The sequence below is a fragment of the Halichondria panicea genome, chromosome 8 (genome assembly GCF_963675165.1).
Source record: "Halichondria panicea chromosome 8, odHalPani1.1, whole genome shotgun sequence".
NCBI classification, from domain to species: domain Eukaryota; kingdom Metazoa; phylum Porifera; class Demospongiae; order Suberitida; family Halichondriidae; genus Halichondria; species Halichondria panicea.
The window spans coordinates 6,069,008-6,090,420 of NC_087384.1; the positions used below are offsets into that span (position 1 = coordinate 6,069,008).

The 21,413-nt window shown below is 40.2% G+C and overlaps 1 protein-coding gene, 5 long non-coding RNA genes and 1 pseudogene across 10 annotated transcripts; 4 read left to right on the top strand and 3 right to left on the bottom strand.

Annotated features, from left to right (window-relative positions):
* Positions 1–5: 5 nt before the first annotated feature.
* Positions 6–1,795, top strand: LOC135340452 (uncharacterized). Its single transcript, XR_010396369.1, has 4 exons — positions 6–931; positions 1,206–1,289; positions 1,379–1,507; positions 1,576–1,795. It is a non-coding gene; the product is annotated as an uncharacterized LOC135340452 (long non-coding RNA).
* Positions 1,796–1,837: 42 nt separating this feature from the next.
* Positions 1,838–14,089, bottom strand: LOC135340445 (uncharacterized). The gene is made up of 18 exons (XR_010396352.1): positions 13,352–14,089; positions 13,159–13,290; positions 12,975–13,106; positions 12,792–12,922; positions 4,578–4,709; positions 4,394–4,525; positions 4,211–4,341; positions 4,033–4,157; positions 3,743–3,991; positions 3,565–3,689; positions 3,387–3,517; positions 3,132–3,240; positions 3,010–3,054; positions 2,718–2,842; positions 2,470–2,539; positions 2,314–2,411; positions 2,206–2,256; positions 1,838–2,059 (listed from the first exon to the last, which is right to left on the bottom strand). It is a non-coding gene; the product is annotated as an uncharacterized LOC135340445 (long non-coding RNA).
* On the top strand, positions 5,356–8,576 carry LOC135340451 (uncharacterized). Of its 5 annotated transcripts, none has more exons than XR_010396367.1 (9): positions 5,400–5,475; positions 5,591–5,632; positions 6,271–6,386; positions 6,626–6,961; positions 7,052–7,327; positions 7,391–7,461; positions 7,533–8,028; positions 8,082–8,217; positions 8,275–8,576. It is a non-coding gene; the product is annotated as an uncharacterized LOC135340451 (long non-coding RNA). The 5 variants fall into 5 exon arrangements; XR_010396366.1 differs by lacking the exon at positions 5,591–5,632 and having other exon boundaries at positions 6,626–6,750; positions 6,800–6,961; XR_010396368.1 differs by lacking the exons at positions 5,591–5,632; positions 6,271–6,386 and having other exon boundaries at positions 5,356–5,475; positions 6,626–6,750; positions 6,800–6,961.
* On the top strand, positions 8,585–10,378 carry LOC135340454 (uncharacterized). The gene is made up of 4 exons (XR_010396370.1): positions 8,585–9,510; positions 9,785–9,868; positions 9,962–10,090; positions 10,159–10,378. It is a non-coding gene; the product is annotated as an uncharacterized LOC135340454 (long non-coding RNA).
* On the bottom strand, positions 10,421–12,283 carry LOC135340450 (uncharacterized). Its single transcript, XR_010396363.1, has 9 exons — positions 12,146–12,283; positions 11,968–12,098; positions 11,715–11,821; positions 11,593–11,637; positions 11,301–11,425; positions 11,053–11,122; positions 10,897–10,994; positions 10,789–10,839; positions 10,421–10,642 (listed from the first exon to the last, which is right to left on the bottom strand). It is a non-coding gene; the product is annotated as an uncharacterized LOC135340450 (long non-coding RNA).
* Positions 14,090–14,107: 18 nt separating the features above from the next.
* Positions 14,108–21,413, top strand: part of LOC135340443 (SANT and BTB domain regulator of class switch recombination-like) — a 28,873-nt pseudogene continuing 21,567 nt past the window's right edge.
* On the bottom strand, positions 20,278–21,409 carry LOC135340435 (BCAS3 microtubule associated cell migration factor-like). Its single transcript, XM_064536786.1, has 4 exons — positions 21,237–21,409; positions 21,043–21,174; positions 20,772–20,849; positions 20,278–20,574 (listed from the first exon to the last, which is right to left on the bottom strand). Exons 1-4 carry the CDS (start codon positions 21,407–21,409, stop codon positions 20,526–20,528), a joined length of 432 nt encoding a protein of 143 aa, XP_064392856.1. The 3' UTR covers positions 20,278–20,525.

The following is a 21,413-nucleotide window of genomic DNA, read 5'->3' on the forward strand; positions in this document are numbered from 1 at the left end:
AAGTGCAAATTTTCCCATGTAATCAACCACTGTATATAATGATTATATATATAATGATAGTCCTCCCTGAGCTAAGACAAAATAAATACCTTGCCAAGCATGCATGCACAGATTTATTCAAAACTTGAATCCATTTGTAGAAGGTGCCTCTCATCATAGTAATCATATACAGTGTGGCGAAAGCTGTTTTACTTATTCAGCAATTATTGTTGTGATAAGTTTAGGATCATGCAGACAGCTGAAAAGTTACTGTATTTATTTTCTTTCAACACTAGTTTCCATGATCGGATATACATCAACAACAAGACAACACGCACGCAGCTGAAGATGTTTACTACAAAGAAGTGTATAAGCCAGCATGAATTCACTTCTCTTCTAGAATTACTACATTTGCACGCACCAAGTTTGGTCAAACTTATCACCACAATAGCTAAAGAAGTCAACGAGGCTGATACAGCTGTCTCCTGTTGCAAGCACTGGATTAATTTACTGCAAGCTCTCAGTTCAGCATCACCTGTGTGTGCTTTGGTACCACCTACAGAAGAAGTGCACAAAATGCTAAAGGAAATGGAGTCTTCTGGCTCCTTGAAGTCAAATGCAAAAAAGACGGCCTTTCTACAAAAGGAAGCTCCAGTACTATTCACTTTAATTGAATGTCTTCCTTCTTACCCCACTGAAGCATTGCAGCCTATACTAAAAAGGCTTGTGGAATTATCATTAGCCCCATTTACGCAAGACTTCACAGAGTCTAGTACTGGTGACCACACTGACATTAATGATGATGATATGATATCGTACTTTCCAAAGCTTCCTTCACTAAGAAAACGAAAGATTTATAAGGCTGACAGTTCTAAATCCTCTGTATGTACAAAAAAAAGCTCAAGACATCCATCACTGCTACCGGGGATATTTACTCTGTATTGTCAGCATGGTAATGCTGACAATACATGATAATTATAATTATTACGCCTCTATACCGTATTACTAGAATATTTTGCAGATGAAAAACCTTTGCGAATGAGCCAAATCAGCAGAAAATTTGACCCTTTGCGATCTAACTATTGTGTTCTGGCAAGTATTTACTAGTAATAATTTAGGTTTTGCGGATTTTATTGATCAACCCTCGCAAAATTCGCAAATGTTTGATGCTCGCAAAACATTCTAGTAATAATTATGGTACATTAATTTGCATCAATATTGTATAGGAATTTGCTATGGATTCCAACTGATGGAAGTTCAGGAATCCCCCAACATTCCTTTCACTATCTTATATGAACGATTCTCATCAGGTATAAATGCTATATATATCGGGATGATTATTTTTGAACTCTTCCGGCATGCAATTGCATAATATAATTATATGCCCTTGTATCTGCAGCACCTGAAGTCATCATATACGACAATAGTTGCAACCTGCACCAATACTGCTTGAATAGAGAGCCCCCCTTTTTCAGGCACAGTCGGTTTCTAGGTCTAGTAGATCGTTTCCATTGGCCAAATCATTCAGGTATATAATAATTGTATGTTAAGTATAATTATATGATTTTAATTACCATGCACTTATATATCATACAGGATGCAGTGTTGCTTACAAAATGAGCACCTATTCATGCTTGAAGAGAATCAAATCGTCACTGTCGTATATGAATAAAAGAAATTTCCTCACACATTGTGGATTTTATTTATGGTATCACAATCAGAAAAAACTATAAGTATAATGTACTCACATGCATGATGGTCTTGTCATGCACTTTTTGTTTTTACAACCATGAATTTAAAATTGTGGCGTCACTTGTTCTGACTTATCATGCATGCATTACAATAAGGGGTGACTGAAGAAATTACACACAACACAATCATATTATATGCATGGGGAATAACAGATGAGAAACTATATGAGGGAAACTAGTAACTATATTATTGCACATAATTATATACAATAAAAAATAAACATTCTGAGCTATACTACAAGCTATACAATTAATGTTAAGTAAAAATAGCAGTTAAGGCTTCGATTTTGCTGTCTTCTTAACAGATATACACTGGCATCATCATCAGTCTATTGCATAGTAGACAATGTCGGTATAGTTTATATACCAGCATGCATTGAAGCATGCTCATATACACATTATACAAGTACATAGCAATCAACGTTTGTGAATGCATGAACACAATCATGAGTGCGTGTCAGTGTGGTGTACTCACCTGCAGATCTGTATTAGCAACCCTTTTACTCCTTCTGACTCCGTGAGATGTCTTTTGGTTGCAGTATATAGGTACACATGAGGGAGTAGCCAAAATCATTTTTTTTACCTTTGTTGAGTGGAGTAGCATGATAACAGGATCAATCCACGTAATTCAGCAGTGTTTACAGACTTTTGCAGGTGCTTTGATGCAGGTAGTCCAGAAAACTGATCAATTGTGTTAGTGTAAATACTCACGAATGCTTTTACATATACCATCACGTACCTTGACCATTGTCATAATAATTATTGTGTATCACATGAATGCCACATTCAACTCCATCCTGAGCAGCCACCTAATACAATAAACATTCGTGAAACAAAATCCATCACAAAACAAGGAGTGCGTGGAGTATCCAAGAAGACAAAAAAAATTGCATTTGGGGCAACTAAGCAAGTCAATGATTTAACTTTTATGATTTCCCCATGCATGTGCACTCTATAAATTATTATAAATTATATACCTTCACACACTGTATATCCATCTTTGCAGGTGATCAAATGCACATGCTTAAGAATTGATTAATGTCTTGTGCATGCATGTTGCCTGCTCAGTAAAAGGTGAGAGAATTGGCGACTGGGAGTCAAGAACATAGACACTACAGAAAAGGAAAATTGTACTCACATTAGTAATAACCTTTTTGACAGACCAACAAAACATGTAATCCTATCGCACAATATAATGCATCCATGAGGAGCTCACATGCATGTATAGGTACTGGTCGAATTAGACTCCAGAAACTCAATCACATGCATAATAACATACGTTTTCTTTGGGAGATTGACAGCAACAAGAATCCAGTGCCAGCCTCTATATGATGTATACGTGGGAACAATGAAATTCTCATAAACACAATATGAAAGTGAATTCAGTGTGACAACTTATACCTTACTCTACACGGAAACAGAATCCTTAAATGTCATTGTAGATTTCAGCATACAGAGTCGCAGTGAGGCTTTCATTCAGTCTGATGTATAATAGAGTTTGTAGATGCAGCTGTATGATGAGTTTTTACGACAGTAGTCTGACAAATTGTGTAAACAAAATTAATAATTATAGACTTGAATTAGTCGATATCATTGTGATCATCACAGCTGTAAAAGTGTACATACCAGACTGTCGTGTGTTACTTATTACCTTACCTGTCGTATAGGCTGTTGTCTATCCAATTTCCGGCTGGATATGATATTCTGATAGACCATGCAGGGAACAGGTTTTCGAGTTTCCAACAAAGCCACCATGCATGCAGCATTTGAAATGAGCTGATACCCACCTATAAAAGAATGAATGCAAGCTAAGCTGCATGAACTATTTTCTTACCTGTCAGTGTCGTCCAGGCCGTTGGTCCACCCAGTTTCCAAAACAGAAAAGGTTATGGGCCAACGTCCAGGTTTATTAGTATAACTGCATGATGCCAACGGAGAGCCACCAAGCTCTGACACCAACTATGCAGGAACACATTAAAAGAATGCTCAAGCTGCGTGAACTATTTTCTTACTTGTCGTCCAGGCCGTTGGTCCACCTAGTTTCCTTAATTGATGCAAACAAGAGACACTAAGCTTTGAAATGAGCTGACACCAACCTGGAACACATTGCATTCAAGCTGCGTGAACTATTTCTTACTTGTCGTCCAGGCTGTTGGTCCACCTAGTTTCCAGAAGCAGGAAATCTTATGGACCAACGAGCAGGTTTTCTAGTTTAAAGATGCCAACGGAGACACCATGCAAGCTTTGAAGCTCACACCAACCTGGAACACATTAAAAGAAAGTGCGTGAACTATTTTCTTACTTGTCGTTCAGGCCATTAATTGTCCACCCAGTTTCCAGAAACATGAAACCTTATATGGACCAATGAGCAGGTTTTCCAGTTTAATGATGCCAACGGAGACACCATGCAAGCTTGCTCACACCAAACTGGAGAACACATTAAAAAGAATACATTCTAAGTGTGCGAACTATTTTTTTACTTGTCGTCCAGGCCGTTGGTCTATCCAGTTTCCAGAAACAGGAAACCTCATAGACCAACAAGCAGGATTTCCAGTTTATAATGATGCAACGGAGACACCAAGCTTTGAAATGAGCTCATAATCACACCAAACTGGAGAACACATTAAAAGAATACATTCAAAGTCCGCGAACTATTTTTTTACTTGTCGTCCAGGCCGTTGGTCTATCCAGTTTCCAGAAACAGGAAACCTCATAGACCAACAAGCAGGATTTCCAGTTTATAATGATGCCAACGGAGACACCAAGCTTTGAAATGAGCTCATAATCACACCAAACTGGAGAACACATTAAAAAAATACATTCAAAGTGCGCGAACTATTTTTTTACTTGTTGTCCAGGCCGTTGGTCCATCCAGTTTCCAGAAACAGGAAACCTCATAGACCAACAAGCAGGATTTCCAGTTTATAATGATGCCAACGGAGACACCAAGCTTTGAAATGAGCTCATAATCACACCAAACTGGGGAACACAGAATGCATTCAAAGTGCATGCATTCAAAGTGCGTGAACTATTTTTTTACTTGTCGTTGGTCCACCTAGTTTCCAGAAACGGCCTCCTGTATGGACCAACGAGCAGGTTTTCCTGATGCCAACGAAGACACCAAGCTTTTAAATGAGCTCGGATAAGGCTATAAAAAAGAATGCATGCAAAGTACAATGTAAGTAAACTATTTTCTTGCTTGTTATCCAGCCCGTTGGTCCACCCACTGAAATAGGAACTTTAATAACCAACGAATGCATTTTCAGGTTTACCTGATACCAACGGAGCCATACCGAGAATGTTTAAACACTTGTACTTTGCGTAGGGAGTGAAAGGACGACACCAAGGAGACCTGGACCAGCTGTTCCATACCTTTCTTAAATTGTTGCTTCAATTATAGATATATAGTAGAGGAATCGACAGACATGTTTCGAGAGACTACTCCCTTACTTCTTCTACTATCTATGCTTCAATCAACAGTAGATCTAGTCTACATGCTGCAGTGGATACTTGAGCGTCTAGCACTGTACTGTGTACGTGTGCATACTGCATGGGGCTTGTGTGTGTGAGCCCCACCCACCCTGCAGGCTCTCAGCCTCCTCATGACGTAATCTACCGTTGGTCCATTCATCAGAGTCCATTGCCACAATCTGGAAAGTGTAATAACTCCTTAGGCTGTATAATGACTGATTCTAATGAAGAGCAGGCTGCCACAGGCAATGAACAAGATGACTTTGAATTCTCGGTGAGCAACAGTGATACTGAGCCTCAGTCTAGATCTATATATAAAAAATAGTGATACCATACACAAGTGAATTATGCACCGATCCATGTCAGTCCCCACTGCCCTCCCCCTGTAGGACATAGTGGGGTTTTGGTAACCCTGAGGTGCGGGATATAGGGTGAGAATTTGAGTTCCTTAGTATACAAACTTACAACAGCAATATCCATGGAGAGAAGTGTATAGCACATGCACGCGTGTATAGTCAAATCCCGAGGTTATGAAGTGGGGGTATATGGGAGGGAAAGAGGCGATTTGATTTCACCCAGGCTCCCAGGATATTGATCATGCAAATCCACACTAAACCCCGACATACGTACACGGGGCGTAGTGGGGCTGAAATTGATACTTCTCCTATCTATATAATTATATTGCTATTTTTGGGTGAACAATAAATATAATTATCCTGGACCTCTATAACATCCATCAATCATATCGTCATCATTATAGAAGGCCTATGATCCTGAATCGGTTTTCTTAATCTAGCAACATTGACCATGACGATATTTGCCGTGCATGGGTATATTATATATACCCATGTATATCTATATATATATATATATATATTGTATCCAATGACATGTATATGAGTAATCAGTATAATTGGTTGGGTATCACTGCATGGGTGATTCCTATTCATTCATGCAACATCTGCAACACTGATGTAGTGAGTCGCTATAATAATGTATAGCTATCATTGTGCATGTGCTATGTACAAATGCACTAGCTCGTGGCAATAAAACACGTCATCAATTATAGAAGGCCTATATGATCCAGTTATAAGCCACTCATGGAAACAGATTCGAGAGGCTAACGAAGATAAATATTCATTTTGCTCAAACAAGTTAAAGAAGAAGAGGAAACACTACCCTATAGTAAAAGAATTAAAGCATAATTAGCTATATGGGTATGAATGCCGGGTATTCGATATTGATGTACAAGCCTGATTGCTTGCGAAATGCATGCGCATGCTCTTTCGATTGCGAATTATGCATTCGCAGTTTGCAATAGAAAGAACTATCCTCTAATATACGGTACCATCCACAACCTATTGCTAAGTGATCACGAAGAAGTAAATTAATCCCAAGTGTGTATTATATCGTTCAATTTGTAGGTCAGATCAAGAAAATGCACCGAGTTATTCAGGGAAAGGGAATCGTGTCAACTCAATTCAGGAGTGACCAAGAGGGCCATAATGAGCCTTTTGATAAGATAAGTCAAGCCGGATACAAAGTACAGGTAATCGTACAAACTCAAACATTAGATCTCTACAATCATGCCATTGCAGGATAATGTTTCAAAGTCAGAAACAAAGCCGTCTGGAATTCCAGTGCCATTGCTGTCTGCATATCTCATCAGTGTACATGAACAGCGTGCTTTCAACTCATTGGACAACTCTCTCCGGTCGTTTGTTATACAGGGAATCAATAGAATCGATTCCTCTTTGAATGTAAGTATATTATCTTTTTCGTGCGTATAATTGCATGCATATAATATTATAAAAATTATAGAGAGATGAAGTATAATTATATTCATGTAGGTTGGTTTGTTGATCTATTAACTTCACTGAGCATGGAGTTTCTTTTCGTCTCACGCTGTGGGTTGCACTTCAGTGATGGTATACAGTGGGTATACTGGTGCAGTTGTGATAGTGCACGTGGCAACTTACTAAATAGCTGCTCCACTTCGGTTGATTCCACATATGATGCATTCACAAGCATTGTTGGCTCTGAATGTATCCACATCGAACCAACTAGACTGATTATCCAAGAGACTGACAATATTCACAACATTACATCAGCTCAAGAATTATCAGGTACATGTCTTCTAAAAGTGCATGCACAGCTAATATTTATGAATTATCCTCATACCCATTCAGATCATTCGTATACTTTGAATATCGAACCTCACAAGGAGGACACCTCCTACAGTATAAATGTTGGCACAGAGGTAAGTTGGACACTATTGTGCATGCATGTACACGTCTCCAATCACAACTATATAATTATAATGATTTACAGGTTGTATGCTCTATTGGGCAGGCGGTATGTACAAGAGCTGATATAGTGGCCATGGTGTTGTACAAGTTCGTATTGATGATAAACAATTAAGGGGTCTGTACTGTTGTACATGCATGCAAGTACAATAAACAGCACAGTTCACATGTGGACATTGTCGAGAAAGCATTGAATAGCCCGGATGAGGATAAACATGACTGCCTCAATAAAATTGCAAAAGATCTGTCTAGTGTGCAGCAGAATAGACAAGTGCATGTGCATCAGTATCGGTCCCTTAATTTCATCAAGCAGTATATACCGTTCAATTTATCAAGTGAATTGTCTCAACAACTGGCATGTACTGTAGCTGATCGCTTCAACATTGTAAACAACACTTCTATTTTGGGCTCAGTTGACACATATTGTAAAGTGTGCAGTACGCTTACACGAGATGAAGAAGACAAGCAGGAATCTGTACGGATCAAAATTATACTGCTCAATACAGTTATCAATGCGAATGGTAGGTGGCTTTAGAAGTATAAATCCATAACAATTATTATATTGACCAAACAGTGCATGTTAGGTATTGCTCAGGATGTAAGAAATGTAAAGAATTTGATGGCCAACTAGTAGGATTAGTGACTATGGGCAAGTTCCTGGTATCCTATGAAGTTCTGTGAGGTTTTATGCATCAATTCCTTTTGGGAAGGTAATTAATGTTGCATGTGTGTGCACTTTGACTATTAACGATACATTTCCTCTTCAGAACAACTATATATACCCAGTATTGTGTGTTGGTTAAAAACCATGAAGATGCAGGATTCGGCGATCAGTTTAATAAGTATATGTTTACATACAATCACTATCGGTTGTCGTGGTATGCCTTTCTTGACCGGTTAGACATTGATTATCAAGTAGGATTTCAGTGCACTGCGTGTGGAGATTGTCCACCCATTGTTGTCATGGATGCTACTTGTTTAGCATTCAGAAAAGACCTTATGCCCTGGAAGTCCCAACTCAACGGTTCTGGAGTTCATAAAACCTCATCCCCTATCAGCTGTACTGGAAGATAAGTGCAAATTTTCCCATGTAATCAACCACTGTATATAATGATTATATATATAATGATAGTCCTCCCTGAGCTAAGACAAAATAAATACCTTGCCAAGCATGCATGCACAGATTTATTCAAAACTTGAATCCATTTGTAGAAGGTGCCTCTCATCATAGTAATCATATACAGTGTGGCGAAAGCTGTTTTACTTATTCAGCAATTATTGTTGTGATAAGTTTAGGATCATGCAGACAGCTGAAAAGTTACTGTATTTATTTTCTTTCAACACTAGTTTCCATGATCGGATATACATCAACAACAAGACAACACGCACGCAGCTGAAGATGTTTACTACAAAGAAGTGTATAAGCCAGCATGAATTCACTTCTCTTCTAGAATTACTACATTTGCACGCACCAAGTTTGGTCAAACTTATCACCACAATAGCTAAAGAAGTCAACGAGGCTGATACAGCTGTCTCCTGTTGCAAGCACTGGATTAATTTACTGCAAGCTCTCAGTTCAGCATCACCTGTGTGTGCTTTGGTACCACCTACAGAAGAAGTGCACAAAATGCTAAAGGAAATGGAGTCTTCTGGCTCCTTGAAGTCAAATGCAAAAAAGACGGCCTTTCTACAAAAGGAAGCTCCAGTACTATTCACTTTAATTGAATGTCTTCCTTCTTACCCCACTGAAGCATTGCAGCCTATACTAAAAAGGCTTGTGGAATTATCATTAGCCTCATTTACGCAAGACTTCACAGAGTCTAGTACTAGTGACCACACTGACATTAATGATGATGATATGATATCGTACTTTCCAAAGCTTCCTTCACTAAGAAAACGAAAGATTTATAAGGCTGACAGTTCTAAATCCTCTGTATGTACAAAAAAAAGCTCAAGACATCCATCACTGCTACCGGGGATATTTACTCTGTATTGTCAGCATGGTAATGCTGACAATACATGATAATTATAATTATTACGCCTCTATACCGTATTACTAGAATATTTTGCAGATGAAAAACCTTTGCGAATGAGCCAAATCAGCAGAAAATTTGACCCTTTGCGATCTAACTATTGTGTTCTGGCAAGTATTTACTAGTAATAATTTAGGTTTTGCGGATTTTATTGATCAACCCTCGCAAAATTCGCAAATGTTTGATGCTCGCAAAACATTCTAGTAATAATTATGGTACATTAATTTGCATCAATATTGTATAGGAATTTGCTATGGATTCCAACTGATGGAAGTTCAGGAATCCCCCAACATTCCTTTCACTATCTTATATGAACGATTCTCATCAGGTATAAATGCTATTATTATATATCGGGATGATTATTTTTGAACTCTTCCGGCATGCAATTGCATAATATAATTATATGCCCTTGTATCTGCAGCACCTGAAGTCATCATATACGACAATAGTTGCAACCTGCACCAATACTGCTTGAATAGAGAGCCCCCCTTTTTCAGGCACAGTCGGTTTCTAGGTCTAGTAGATCGTTTCCATTGGCCAAATCATTCAGGTATATAATAATTGTATGTTAAGTATAATTATATGATTTTAATTACCATGCACTTATATATCATACAGGATGCAGTGTTGCTTACAAAATGAGCACCTATTCATGCTTGAAGAGAATCAAATCGTCACTGTCGTATATGAATAAAAGAAATTTCCTCACACATTGTGGATTTTATTTATGGTATCACAATCAGAAAAAACTATAAGTATAATGTACTCACATGCATGATGGTCTTGTCATGCACTTTTTGTTTTTACAACCATGAATTTAAAATTGTGGCGTCACTTGTTCTGACTTATCATGCATGCATTACAATAAGGGGTGACTGAAGAAATTACACACAACACAATCATATTATATGCATGGGGAATAACAGATGAGAAACTATATGAGGGAAACTAGTAACTATATTATTGCACATAATTATATACAATAAAAAATAAACATTCTGAGCTATACTACAAGCTATACAATTAATGTTAAGTAAAAATAGCAGTTAAGGCTTCGATTTTGCTGTCTTCTTAACAGATATACACTGGCATCATCATCAGTCTATTGCATAGTAGACAATGTCGGTATAGTTTATATACCAGCATGCATTGAAGCATGCTCATATACACATTATACAAGTACATAGCAATCAACGTTTGTGAATGCATGAACACAATCATGAGTGCGTGTCAGTGTGGTGTACTCACCTGCAGATCTGTATTAGCAACCCTTTTACTCCTTCTGACTCCGTGAGATGTCTTTTGGTTGCAGTATATAGGTACACATGAGGGAGTAGCCAAAATCATTTTTTTTACCTTTGTTGAGTGGAGTAGCATGATAACAGGATCAATCCACGTAATTCAGCAGTGTTTACAGACTTTTGCAGGTGCTTTGATGCAGGTAGTCCAGAAAACTGATCAATTGTGTTAGTGTAAATACTCACGAATGCTTTTACATATACCATCACGTACCTTGACCATTGTCATAATAATTATTGTGTATCACATGAATGCCACATTCAACTCCATCCTGAGCAGCCACCTAATACAATAAACATTCGTGAAACAAAATCCATCACAAAACAAGGAGTGCGTGGAGTATCCAAGAAGACAAAAAAAATTGCATTTGGGGCAACTAAGCAAGTCAATGATTTAACTTTTATGATTTCCCCATGCATGTGCACTCTATAAATTATTATAAATTATATACCTTCACACACTGTATATCCATCTTTGCAGGTGATCAAATGCACATGCTTAAGAATTGATTAATGTCTTGTGCATGCATGTTGCCTGCTCAGTAAAAGGTGAGAGAATTGGCGACTGGGAGTCAAGAACATAGACACTACAGAAAAGGAAAATTGTACTCACATTAGTAATAACCTTTTTGACAGACCAACAAAACATGTAATCCTATCGCACAATATAATGCATCCATGAGGAGCTCACATGCATGTATAGGTACTGGTCGAATTAGACTCCAGAAACTCAATCACATGCATAATAACATACGTTTTCTTTGGGAGATTGACAGCAACAAGAATCCAGTGCCAGCCTCTATATGATGTATACGTGGGAACAATGAAATTCTCATAAACACAATATGAAAGTGAATTCAGTGTGACAACTTATACCTTACTACACGGAAACAGAATCCTTAAATGTCATTGTAGATTTCAGCATACAGAGTCGCAGTGAGGCTTTCATTCAGTCTGATGTATAATAGAGTTTGTAGATGCAGCTGTATGATGAGTTTTTACGACAGTAGTCTGACAAATTGTGTAAACAAAATTAATAATTATAGACTTGAATTAGTCGATATCATTGTGATCATCACAGCTGTAAAAGTGTACATACCAGACTGTCGTGTGTTACTTATTACCTTACCTGTCGTATAGGCTGTTGTCTATCCAATTTCCGGCTGGATATGATATTCTGATAGACCATGCAGGGAACAGGTTTTCGAGTTTCCAACAAAGCCACCATGCATGCAGCATTTGAAATGAGCTGATACCCACCTATAAAAGAATGAATGCAAGCTAAGCTGCATGAACTATTTTCTTACCTGTCAGTGTCGTCCAGGCCGTTGGTCCACCCAGTTTCTAAAACAGAAAAGGTTATGGGCCAACGTCCAGGTTTATTAGTATAACTGCATGATGCCAACGGAGAGCCACCAAGCTCTGACACCAACTATGCAGGAACACATTAAAAGAATGCTCAAGCTGCGTGAACTATTTTCTTACTTGTCGTCCAGGCCGTTGGTCCACCTAGTTTCCTTAATTGATGCAAACAAGAGACACTAAGCTCTGAAATGAGCTGACACCAACCTGGAACACATTGCATTCAAGCTGCGTGAACTATTTCTTACTTGTCGTCCAGGCCGTTGGTCCACCTAGTTTCCAGAAGCAGGAAATCTTATGGACCAACGAGCAGGTTTTCTAGTTTAAAGATGCCAACGGAGACACCATGCAAGCTTTGAAGCTCACACCAACCTGGAACACATTAAAAGAAAGTGCGTGAACTATTTTCTTACTTGTCGTTCAGGCCATTAATTGTCCACCCAGTTTCCAGAAACATGAAACCTTATATGGACCAATGAGCAGGTTTTCCAGTTTAATGATGCCAACGGAGACACCATGCAAGCTTGCTCACACCAAACTGGAGAACACATTAAAAAGAATACATTCTAAGTGTGCGAACTATTTTTTTACTTGTTGTCCAGGCCGTTGGTCTATCCAGTTTCCAGAAACAGGAAACCTCATAGACCAACAAGCAGGATTTCCAGTTTATAATGATGCAACGGAGACACCAAGCTTTGAAATGAGCTCATAATCACACCAAACTGGAGAACACATTAAAAGAATACATTCAAAGTCCGCGAACTATTTTTTTACTTGTCGTCCAGGCCGTTGGTCTATCCAGTTTCCAGAAACAGGAAACCTCATAGACCAACAAGCAGGATTTCCAGTTTATAATGATGCCAACGGAGACACCAAGCTTTGAAATGAGCTCATAATCACACCAAACTGGAGAACACATTAAAAAAATACATTCAAAGTGCGCGAACTATTTTTTTACTTGTTGTCCAGGCCGTTGGTCCATCCAGTTTCCAGAAACAGGAAACCTCATAGACCAACAAGCAGGATTTCCAGTTTATAATGATGCCAACGGAGACACCAAGCTTTGAAATGAGCTCATAATCACACCAAACTGGGGAACACAGAATGCATTCAAAGTGCATGCATTCAAAGTGCGTGAACTATTTTTTTACTTGTCGTTGGTCCACCTAGTTTCCAGAAACGGCCTCCTGTATGGACCAACGAGCAGGTTTTCCTGATGCCAACGAAGACACCAAGCTTTTAAATGAGCTCGGATAAGGCTATAAAAAAGAATGCATGCAAAGTACAATGTAAGTAAACTATTTTCTTGCTTGTTATCCAGCCCGTTGGTCCACCCACTGAAATAGGAACTTTAATAACCAACGAATGCATTTTCAGGTTTACCTGATACCAACGGAGCCATACCGAGAATGTTTAAACACTTGTACTTTGCGTAGGGAGTGAAAGGACGACACCAAGGAGACCTGGACCAGCTGTTCCATACCTTTCTTAAATTGTTGCTTCAATTATAGATATATAGTAGAGGAATCGACAGACATGTTTCGAGAGACTACTCCCTTACTTCTTCTACTATCTATGCTTCAATCAACAGTAGATCTAGTCTACATGCTGCAGTGGATACTTGAGCGTCTAGCACTGTACTGTGTATGTGTGCATACTGCATGGGGCTTGTGTGTGTGAGCCCCACCCACCCTGCAGGCTCTCAGCCTCCTCATGACGTAATCTACCGTTGGTCCATTCATCAGAGTCCATTGCCACAATCTGGAAAGTGTAATAACTCAAACTGATCGAGGGTATTTTTATCGTAAGCCAATATTTAATTAAGGAAAAGGTCAGCTATTGTAAAAGTCAAAAACTGTAAAAAAAAAAATTGTAAACAAAAAAGCATTGCAAATAGTGGGAGGGGCTACCTTGCAAAAATAATACATCCATTCCCAGATCAGAGAATGGCCTACCCAAGAAGTGGTCCAGCCTCTAGAGCAGTAGCTCTAGACCTCATGCTGAGGACCTTCATGAACTCTGCTGACTTCCACACCTCTAACCCCAGGATCTGGGACAATATAGCCAAACTAGTGCCAGGAACCACTCCACAGCAGGTACTTAGTACAGTAGCTGCATTGCTATTGTATTTCAAGAAGTGCATTTTATTCATTTAGAGGTATTTTAGCTGTGAACAATTGTTTGCACCTAGTTATTTCAGTTGTAGCTAGATCTAGCTATGTAGATATAATTATATGCTCAAAGAAATATTGCTTTAGAGCTAGTGTATGCATGTATGTAATGTTTACACTGTAGTGTGCTCAGAGGTGGGAAGAGCTTCGACTGACCAACAGTACAGTGGCTGGTGATCTCTCAGGACTGACTGCTACCGGTCGACCCATCTCAAGCCACGGTCGGAAGCAAATCAGCAAACTAGTCCGCTCCATTCAATCAGCCATCAAACAGACACGCCCACAACTCTGTACAAGATCACACCCACCACTCGACCTCTCGGCCACCCAGTGTGTTATCAGAACGCTCCAAGAATTTCACTGAGGGCAGTCCTAGTAGATCCCTTACGGGGGTCGCTGAGAGAAATGGGGGGAATTTCGTGGCCAATTTCTGTCAGACGATGCTGAATGGTACCAACAGTGCAGCTGTGCTGAGAGGAGGTGGGCAGAGGAGTGGTGTGAGGGAGGAGGAGGAGGAGACTGCCAAGGAGTCTGCTGGAAATGCCGTAAATGGGTATGTCAATATAATAGTACCCGTAGGTATAAAAGTATAATGATACGATGCGTAGCCTGATTTTCTGTTTGTTTACTGGATCTCTTTCCTTGACAGGTCTACATTAACTCAAATAGCAGCTGAAGGATCAGCCACGACTATTGACAGTAGAGGCAGCTCAACCACCATCAAGTAGGCATAATAAAATTAATAATGTTCATCACCTGACTTGCTCTTCCCATGCATAGGACCACCACCTCTGTGGGTGAGCATGGACCTAACATGGTCATCCACGTTTGTGATGACGCAAAGAAACGTGAGCTCCATGTGTGTGTTCTATATCTAGACACACACACATGGAGTTTCATAATTATTACATGTACTTTCACAGTATAGTGCTATGTATGTACATGCATGCTTGCATTATCCACATCCTGAAGAGCTCACATTATCCTCCCCTCTCCTTGCAGTGAAGAAGGACTTTGTGTGCCCCCGTGAGATCCTAGTGAGGGAGATGCATTACTTTGCCGAGTACCTCTCCTCCTCTGACACACAGCTCTGGGATGAGGTGGACATCAGTGTACACTGTGACGTGCCTGTGTTCGACTGGCTCATGAGGTGAGGGCCGCAGTCAAAGTATTACTTGTACATACGAAGGTTGGATCTCTATGCACTACTTACGGTAATAGTATTAGGCCAAGCTTACCATCAATGGCAGATATTAAGTGCGCTAGCTATTTTATAAGTTCAGCAGAAATAGTCAGATTCTGAAAATCCAACATAAGAAATGACAGCCCCCCTCCCCCACAACACTAGATACACAAAGAGAGGTCTGTCGGAGGGTCCGTGTGGTGAGAGACTGGAGGAACCTCAAGAGACCCCCGTCCTAGAGCCTGGCAACGCTATCTCCATCCTCATTTCCTCGGACTTCCTCAAGATGGACACTCTGGTGAGGTCAACTGGAGCCGATTGCTTTCAAGCATAATTCCAAGACCAGCAATTAACTAGCAAGCTGAGCAATATGTCACACATCTATACATGTACACATGCACTGCCACTAAAAATAAGTGTGTTTGCTAAGATAATTAATATCTGTTGTATGGGAGAAAAAAGTTGATTGCTTGTAACATTATATACCTCCAGGTTGAGTTGTGTCTGGATTATTGCCATGACAACCTATCGTGTGTGGTGGCTGCACCCTGTAACATGGGCTGCATCAAGGACAAGCTTATTGCCAGACTGGGGTCAAAGTTCACTCCACTGGAGGCCGAGAATCTGGTGGACAAGAAGGACAAAGTAAAGAGGTGAGAAGAAGGCACAAAATGCACTCAAGTGTGTGTACACTTTCGTTCCAGTGTAATTAGTCTTCATTATTGATGCCACTTGAAGATTATGATGTGCTTGTGTATGACTTGTACTGTGTTGTGTGCAGTAAGCTGTTCCTCTACCAACTGGAGCAGATGTTCCAACCCTCCAACTCCACACCAGAGTGCCCCAACAGTGGGACCACTCTACACAGGTGAGTCAACCTTTTAGGCAGTATTGAAAATTACAGTGATTGTTTTTGTTGCAGATGCAAACACTGTCAGAAGCTACTCACAATACAACAGTATGATACTCTACACTGCATCACTGAAAGGTCAGTCTCAAGAAGTATCTACATGCATGTACTATATATGCAACAAACAGTCGGCAAAATATTCTTATATAACAAAATCTACCCTTGCAGGCTCACGGTGGATCGCACAGGGCGAGTGGTGTTCTCCCACGAGGCAGACTCATCCTGGGACATCAACAAACACATCCAATCATTGCAGAAACGAGAGGGGCTCACTCCTAGGGACATATACTGGAGGTTGTGGGGGGCCGTCAACACACTCACCTGTGACCATTGCCGTCAGGTCAGTAGTGAGTACTGCAGAGACTGCTGCAGTGTGTAGTACCACCTGACTGAATTAATTGTTGTCGATTCTAGTTGTACTTTTCCTACACTGCATGTATAGGGGTCTCTTTTTAGGTGAGAATTATGCTGGCATAATAGACACCTTTCTATAACAATTATGAGAATAATAAGCAGGTTGAAAAGAATTTGACCATAAAAGAATAGCGGGTAATAATTATCTCGAGCATAATCTGATGCATGTACATTGAACAATACTACATTGTATGAACAGGAGCCCCATAGATATCACATGACCTTCAGGTATGAATGATCTAATTCTCACACACCTCTTGTGTCCCCCCCAGGTGTTCCAGTGCTGTCAGCTGCCACTCTGTCCCTATCACCCTCGTCCTGCCCTGGGTACGGAGCACCTGTGCTGTAAGAGGCGGATCAGCGGGTTCTCCCCGCTACCACACCCACAGGTGAGGGAGGTGTACATGTATGTAGCTACTACATGATGTTTATGTAATTAAACAATTACTGGCTGCATGGAGTACAAATCTGTTATTACTCTACCTATACAAAGTAATGTGTTTGCTGTGCATGTCTCAATTAGCTGGCCAGCTTATAATTAAATTGTTAATTGTACATTGCTTTTCTAGAAAAAACACACATGTTATGTTTGTGTCTGTAATTTAATCTCGACAATCCCTTACAGACTGGGTGTACCTACCGTGATCACATGATATCTACACACTCCTCACACCAAGACCCAGTCTACACCATCCTCCTACAACTCAGAGACACTATTTGTGCAGAGCAACTTAAGCACTTCTCAGACTCAACAGGCACTCCAAACGACACCTCCTCAACTAGCCAAAACTCTCTCGAACTAATCTTGCTTTGTAGTGAAGAGAGAAAACCTCAACCCTCATCATCTGGTTGTGTGACAGCTAGCAGTTCGTGTCATATGACATCATCAGTCTCGGCAGACAGTGTCAAGGCATCGTCAAGGCATCCTAAATTGCCACAACAACAGTCACATGACCTGTCAGAGCTAGAGGAGGATGAGGATGATGACCTGGTGGCCAGATCACCACTCCCAGTGTCCACCAGCAAACACAAGAGGGGAAGACTGGTACGTAGTGCCTATATTCATGCACTCCTACATGATTAATGTTTTTAACAAAAGTAGATAAGCTATGTATACCATTTAAAGTCTATTGGAATTTTGACACTATACAGGTTATGTATGGCCTCGCAATTTCAGCAGCTAGCCCATTTTTTACCTTTTCTAGGCATTGTTACTTGTTACTTTAATTAGTAATGTACATGCATGTATTTCAAGGTATTTCTTATCCTACTAGTATGGGACTCTCAGACAGAAGAACTCACGACAAGACATGGCACCGTAAGTGATCATGTGACTGTGTGTGTGCATGTGTGCTGTGAACTCATTGACTGTGCAGGTTGCCCCCTCCTGTGGAATGGATTTGGGACAGTCGCAAGTCCCAGAGATGGAATCAGGACATGCAAAGGGAAAGTGGTGAGTGCTCGTGCACAGTCTTGGACACTGTTTTGGGCAATTTTCATTGTTTTAATACAGCGGACACTCTAGTGCTTTAAGTTTTTACATTTGTTCCAGGCAATACCTTGAAAAGTTAAGATACATTCAAAGCAATATTTCTAACGTAGCTTTATAGTTAACAAGAGTGCTGCAGTGAGGATTAGAGGGTTAGGGTTAGTGATAGCTAGTGCAACTGTTTAGTTGCTATTAGCTATAGTTGGCATGCAAAAGATACGTATATCCGGAAAATAATCTGTCCGATAAATTACAGTACATGGCCGGGTTCATTGATTAGTTTGACCATTCTAAACCACATTGAAGAATCATGTAGTTTGAGCAGGTTCGAAATAGTCGAACTACCCTAAATCCAAACAAGGAGTTGAGCAACCAAAACAAAACAAAACATGTGCAGAGGACACATTTTTTTTTGGCAGCTAGGGCACACTTTAATTGAATGCCTTTTTTAGACTCACCCCTCCTCTATATAATGCTGCTGTAAACATTAACACTGCATATTTGGAACTATTTTGAGCATGTTTCAGCACAATGTATGCTAGTTTGCTGTACTGTGTGCCGCTCACGAAACTACTATTGTTCTCCCCCTCCACTACACTGCCTACACTGCATGTACTTTGTACCAAATCAAGATTAAAATATCATGTTTCAGCAAATTTAACCATTACCATAATCATATGCTATTACTACTGTTATCTCCCTCCACCCCATGCATCCACAGATGAGAGACGTCTGGCTGCACTGGAGGCTCACTTCTCTCAGAGGCTGACCCTCTCCAACAAGAGTGGAGAAGCTGGTATGGCCGGGGGGATGTTCTCACGGCTAGAGGCTCAGTTCAGAGCTCAGCAGGCAGCAAGGACTCTACAGCAGGGACAACACTCCAGAAACATGTAAGTCTATACTACTGTATGTATATAGTAAGTATACACGTACTTACTGTGTGGGCTATGTTCACACTACTACACATAATTCTTGTACATTACCAATTCCAAATTGAGTTGCACTTAGTATTATACTGGCCATGCATGGATGCATGCATGCAGAGTTCATGTCATGATGTTTTCCTCTCCATGCAGGTCTCAGGGGTCCGGTAGAAGACGCTTTTAATGAGGACAGACTCAATCTACCTAGATTTCAACAAAACTAGTTGTTTGCCTATCTGATAAAAGCGGAGCAATTTTCTTTCCTTTTAACATCATGCAGTCTACGATCAAATTTTTTGTACATTAATGTTTGTGCCATCTTTTATAATTATTATGTGGATCCGTACAATGGTAACAATGGCACAATGGTAACAATGGCATATTAAATTCTTATAAATAATAGTTCCTGCTTCCTCTGAATTTTCCCTAGTCTCTGTATATGTACGTGTTGGAGCCATAATTATATGCATGCAATCTATACCCGACACAATTTATGACAGTCTGAATTCCTATCGAGCCAACATGACTGCATGCCGGCATTTCCTACCTACTATAGCTAACCATGCATAGTATTAGATGGTTTCTCTTTACCGGTATAGCTATAATTATGCTTTAGAAGAAACTGTACTGTCCCTTATCAGCTCATATATACCTCATCAGCTGAGTGGGTGATAAAACTGCTTATGTTATCACTAATTTTCAGGGAAATTCCCTTAACAACAAGCTGTGTTATGTGTTATAAATATATAACGACCCTATCACATGAACAAAGTGATGCTGTATAATGTACAGCATATACAATATTATGCACATAAATTAACGACTTATAATATTAATTTTAATGTTTTTTTGTGTGGGAGTCTTGGTATACTTTGCATGCACATGCGGTATTGGTATTATCACATACACTCTTCTTGAACGGCAAAAATGTTGACAGACAGAAAACTTTAAATAGTACAATAAAAAGTTTATGTTGATGGACACATGCACACTGTATAATAATAATTCAATCCGTATCGGTCCAACACTATAGCTACTGCATGAAGTTTGTTCATCTCCACAAGTGCTGGCATGCACCTCAATGGCATACTGCGGCAGCTTCACACCACACACAGGGCACTCCACAGTCTCCACACTCGTCACATTCCTCACACTTGTCACAGCTTCCACACACTCCTCAACATCGCTGCCGTAGTAGCTTTCAGTTGCATCTGAGTCCACCTCTTCTGTGCCGGCTAGCTTTTTCTCGATATTCGATTGGACGTTTTCACCAGCCAGGTCCATCTGCAATTGTGATGTATAAATCATAAGACAGGTGACATCATTGTATGAATAACATTACATGCCTATTGGTATTTTAATGATAATGAGCTCCAGAAAACGTAGAAAACATTGCACTTGGGAAGTCGTAAATTGTAACCATGACGATGTCATGACTAGACGTACAATGCAACAATATTGTTATACATGTACGGGTGTACCTCGGTTTCCGAGAAGGCCAACCATCTAGTTCCCAAGGCAACGGGGTTACACGGGATACCCGACGGAAGAGTAGCTGTCTACAATGCATAGAGAGAGTGTGATCGTATGCGATAGCTGTACAGTTAGTCTCAATAGAGAGGTGGTCTCTTTAGGGAGGTCAATAGTGTGAGCATTGTAGGGACAGTACTAAGTGGTCTCAATAGAGAGGTGGTCTCAATGGTGTGAGCATTGTAGGGACAGCTGTCGTGTGATGGTTCTATGGTACCTCACCTTCTGTTGCAGTGCACGTCGACAATGGGTCTAGTCTTGAAGACAAACTTCTTGACAGTGTTGTCCCCTCCATTGGTCCTCAGAGAGAGCAGCTGCAGTGTGAAGTAGGCCACCGTACTACCACTGTTGTGTCTGCATGGAGGGTATGTGTGTGTGAATAACATTAGTTCTATTTTCAAGAATTCAATCCTTACCTCCCCTTCTTGACAACGGCCATGATGGGTCTTGCCTCGGGGAACTTGTCCGGTGTGACGCCCTTGTAGCTCTGGGGGGTTGGCAGTAGCTTGGCAACTCTCGTAGTCTCCCCCTCACCACACAAACAGTACACTTCATGAGCATCGCCACCGGGCTGTGAGGAAGGTAACATAAAT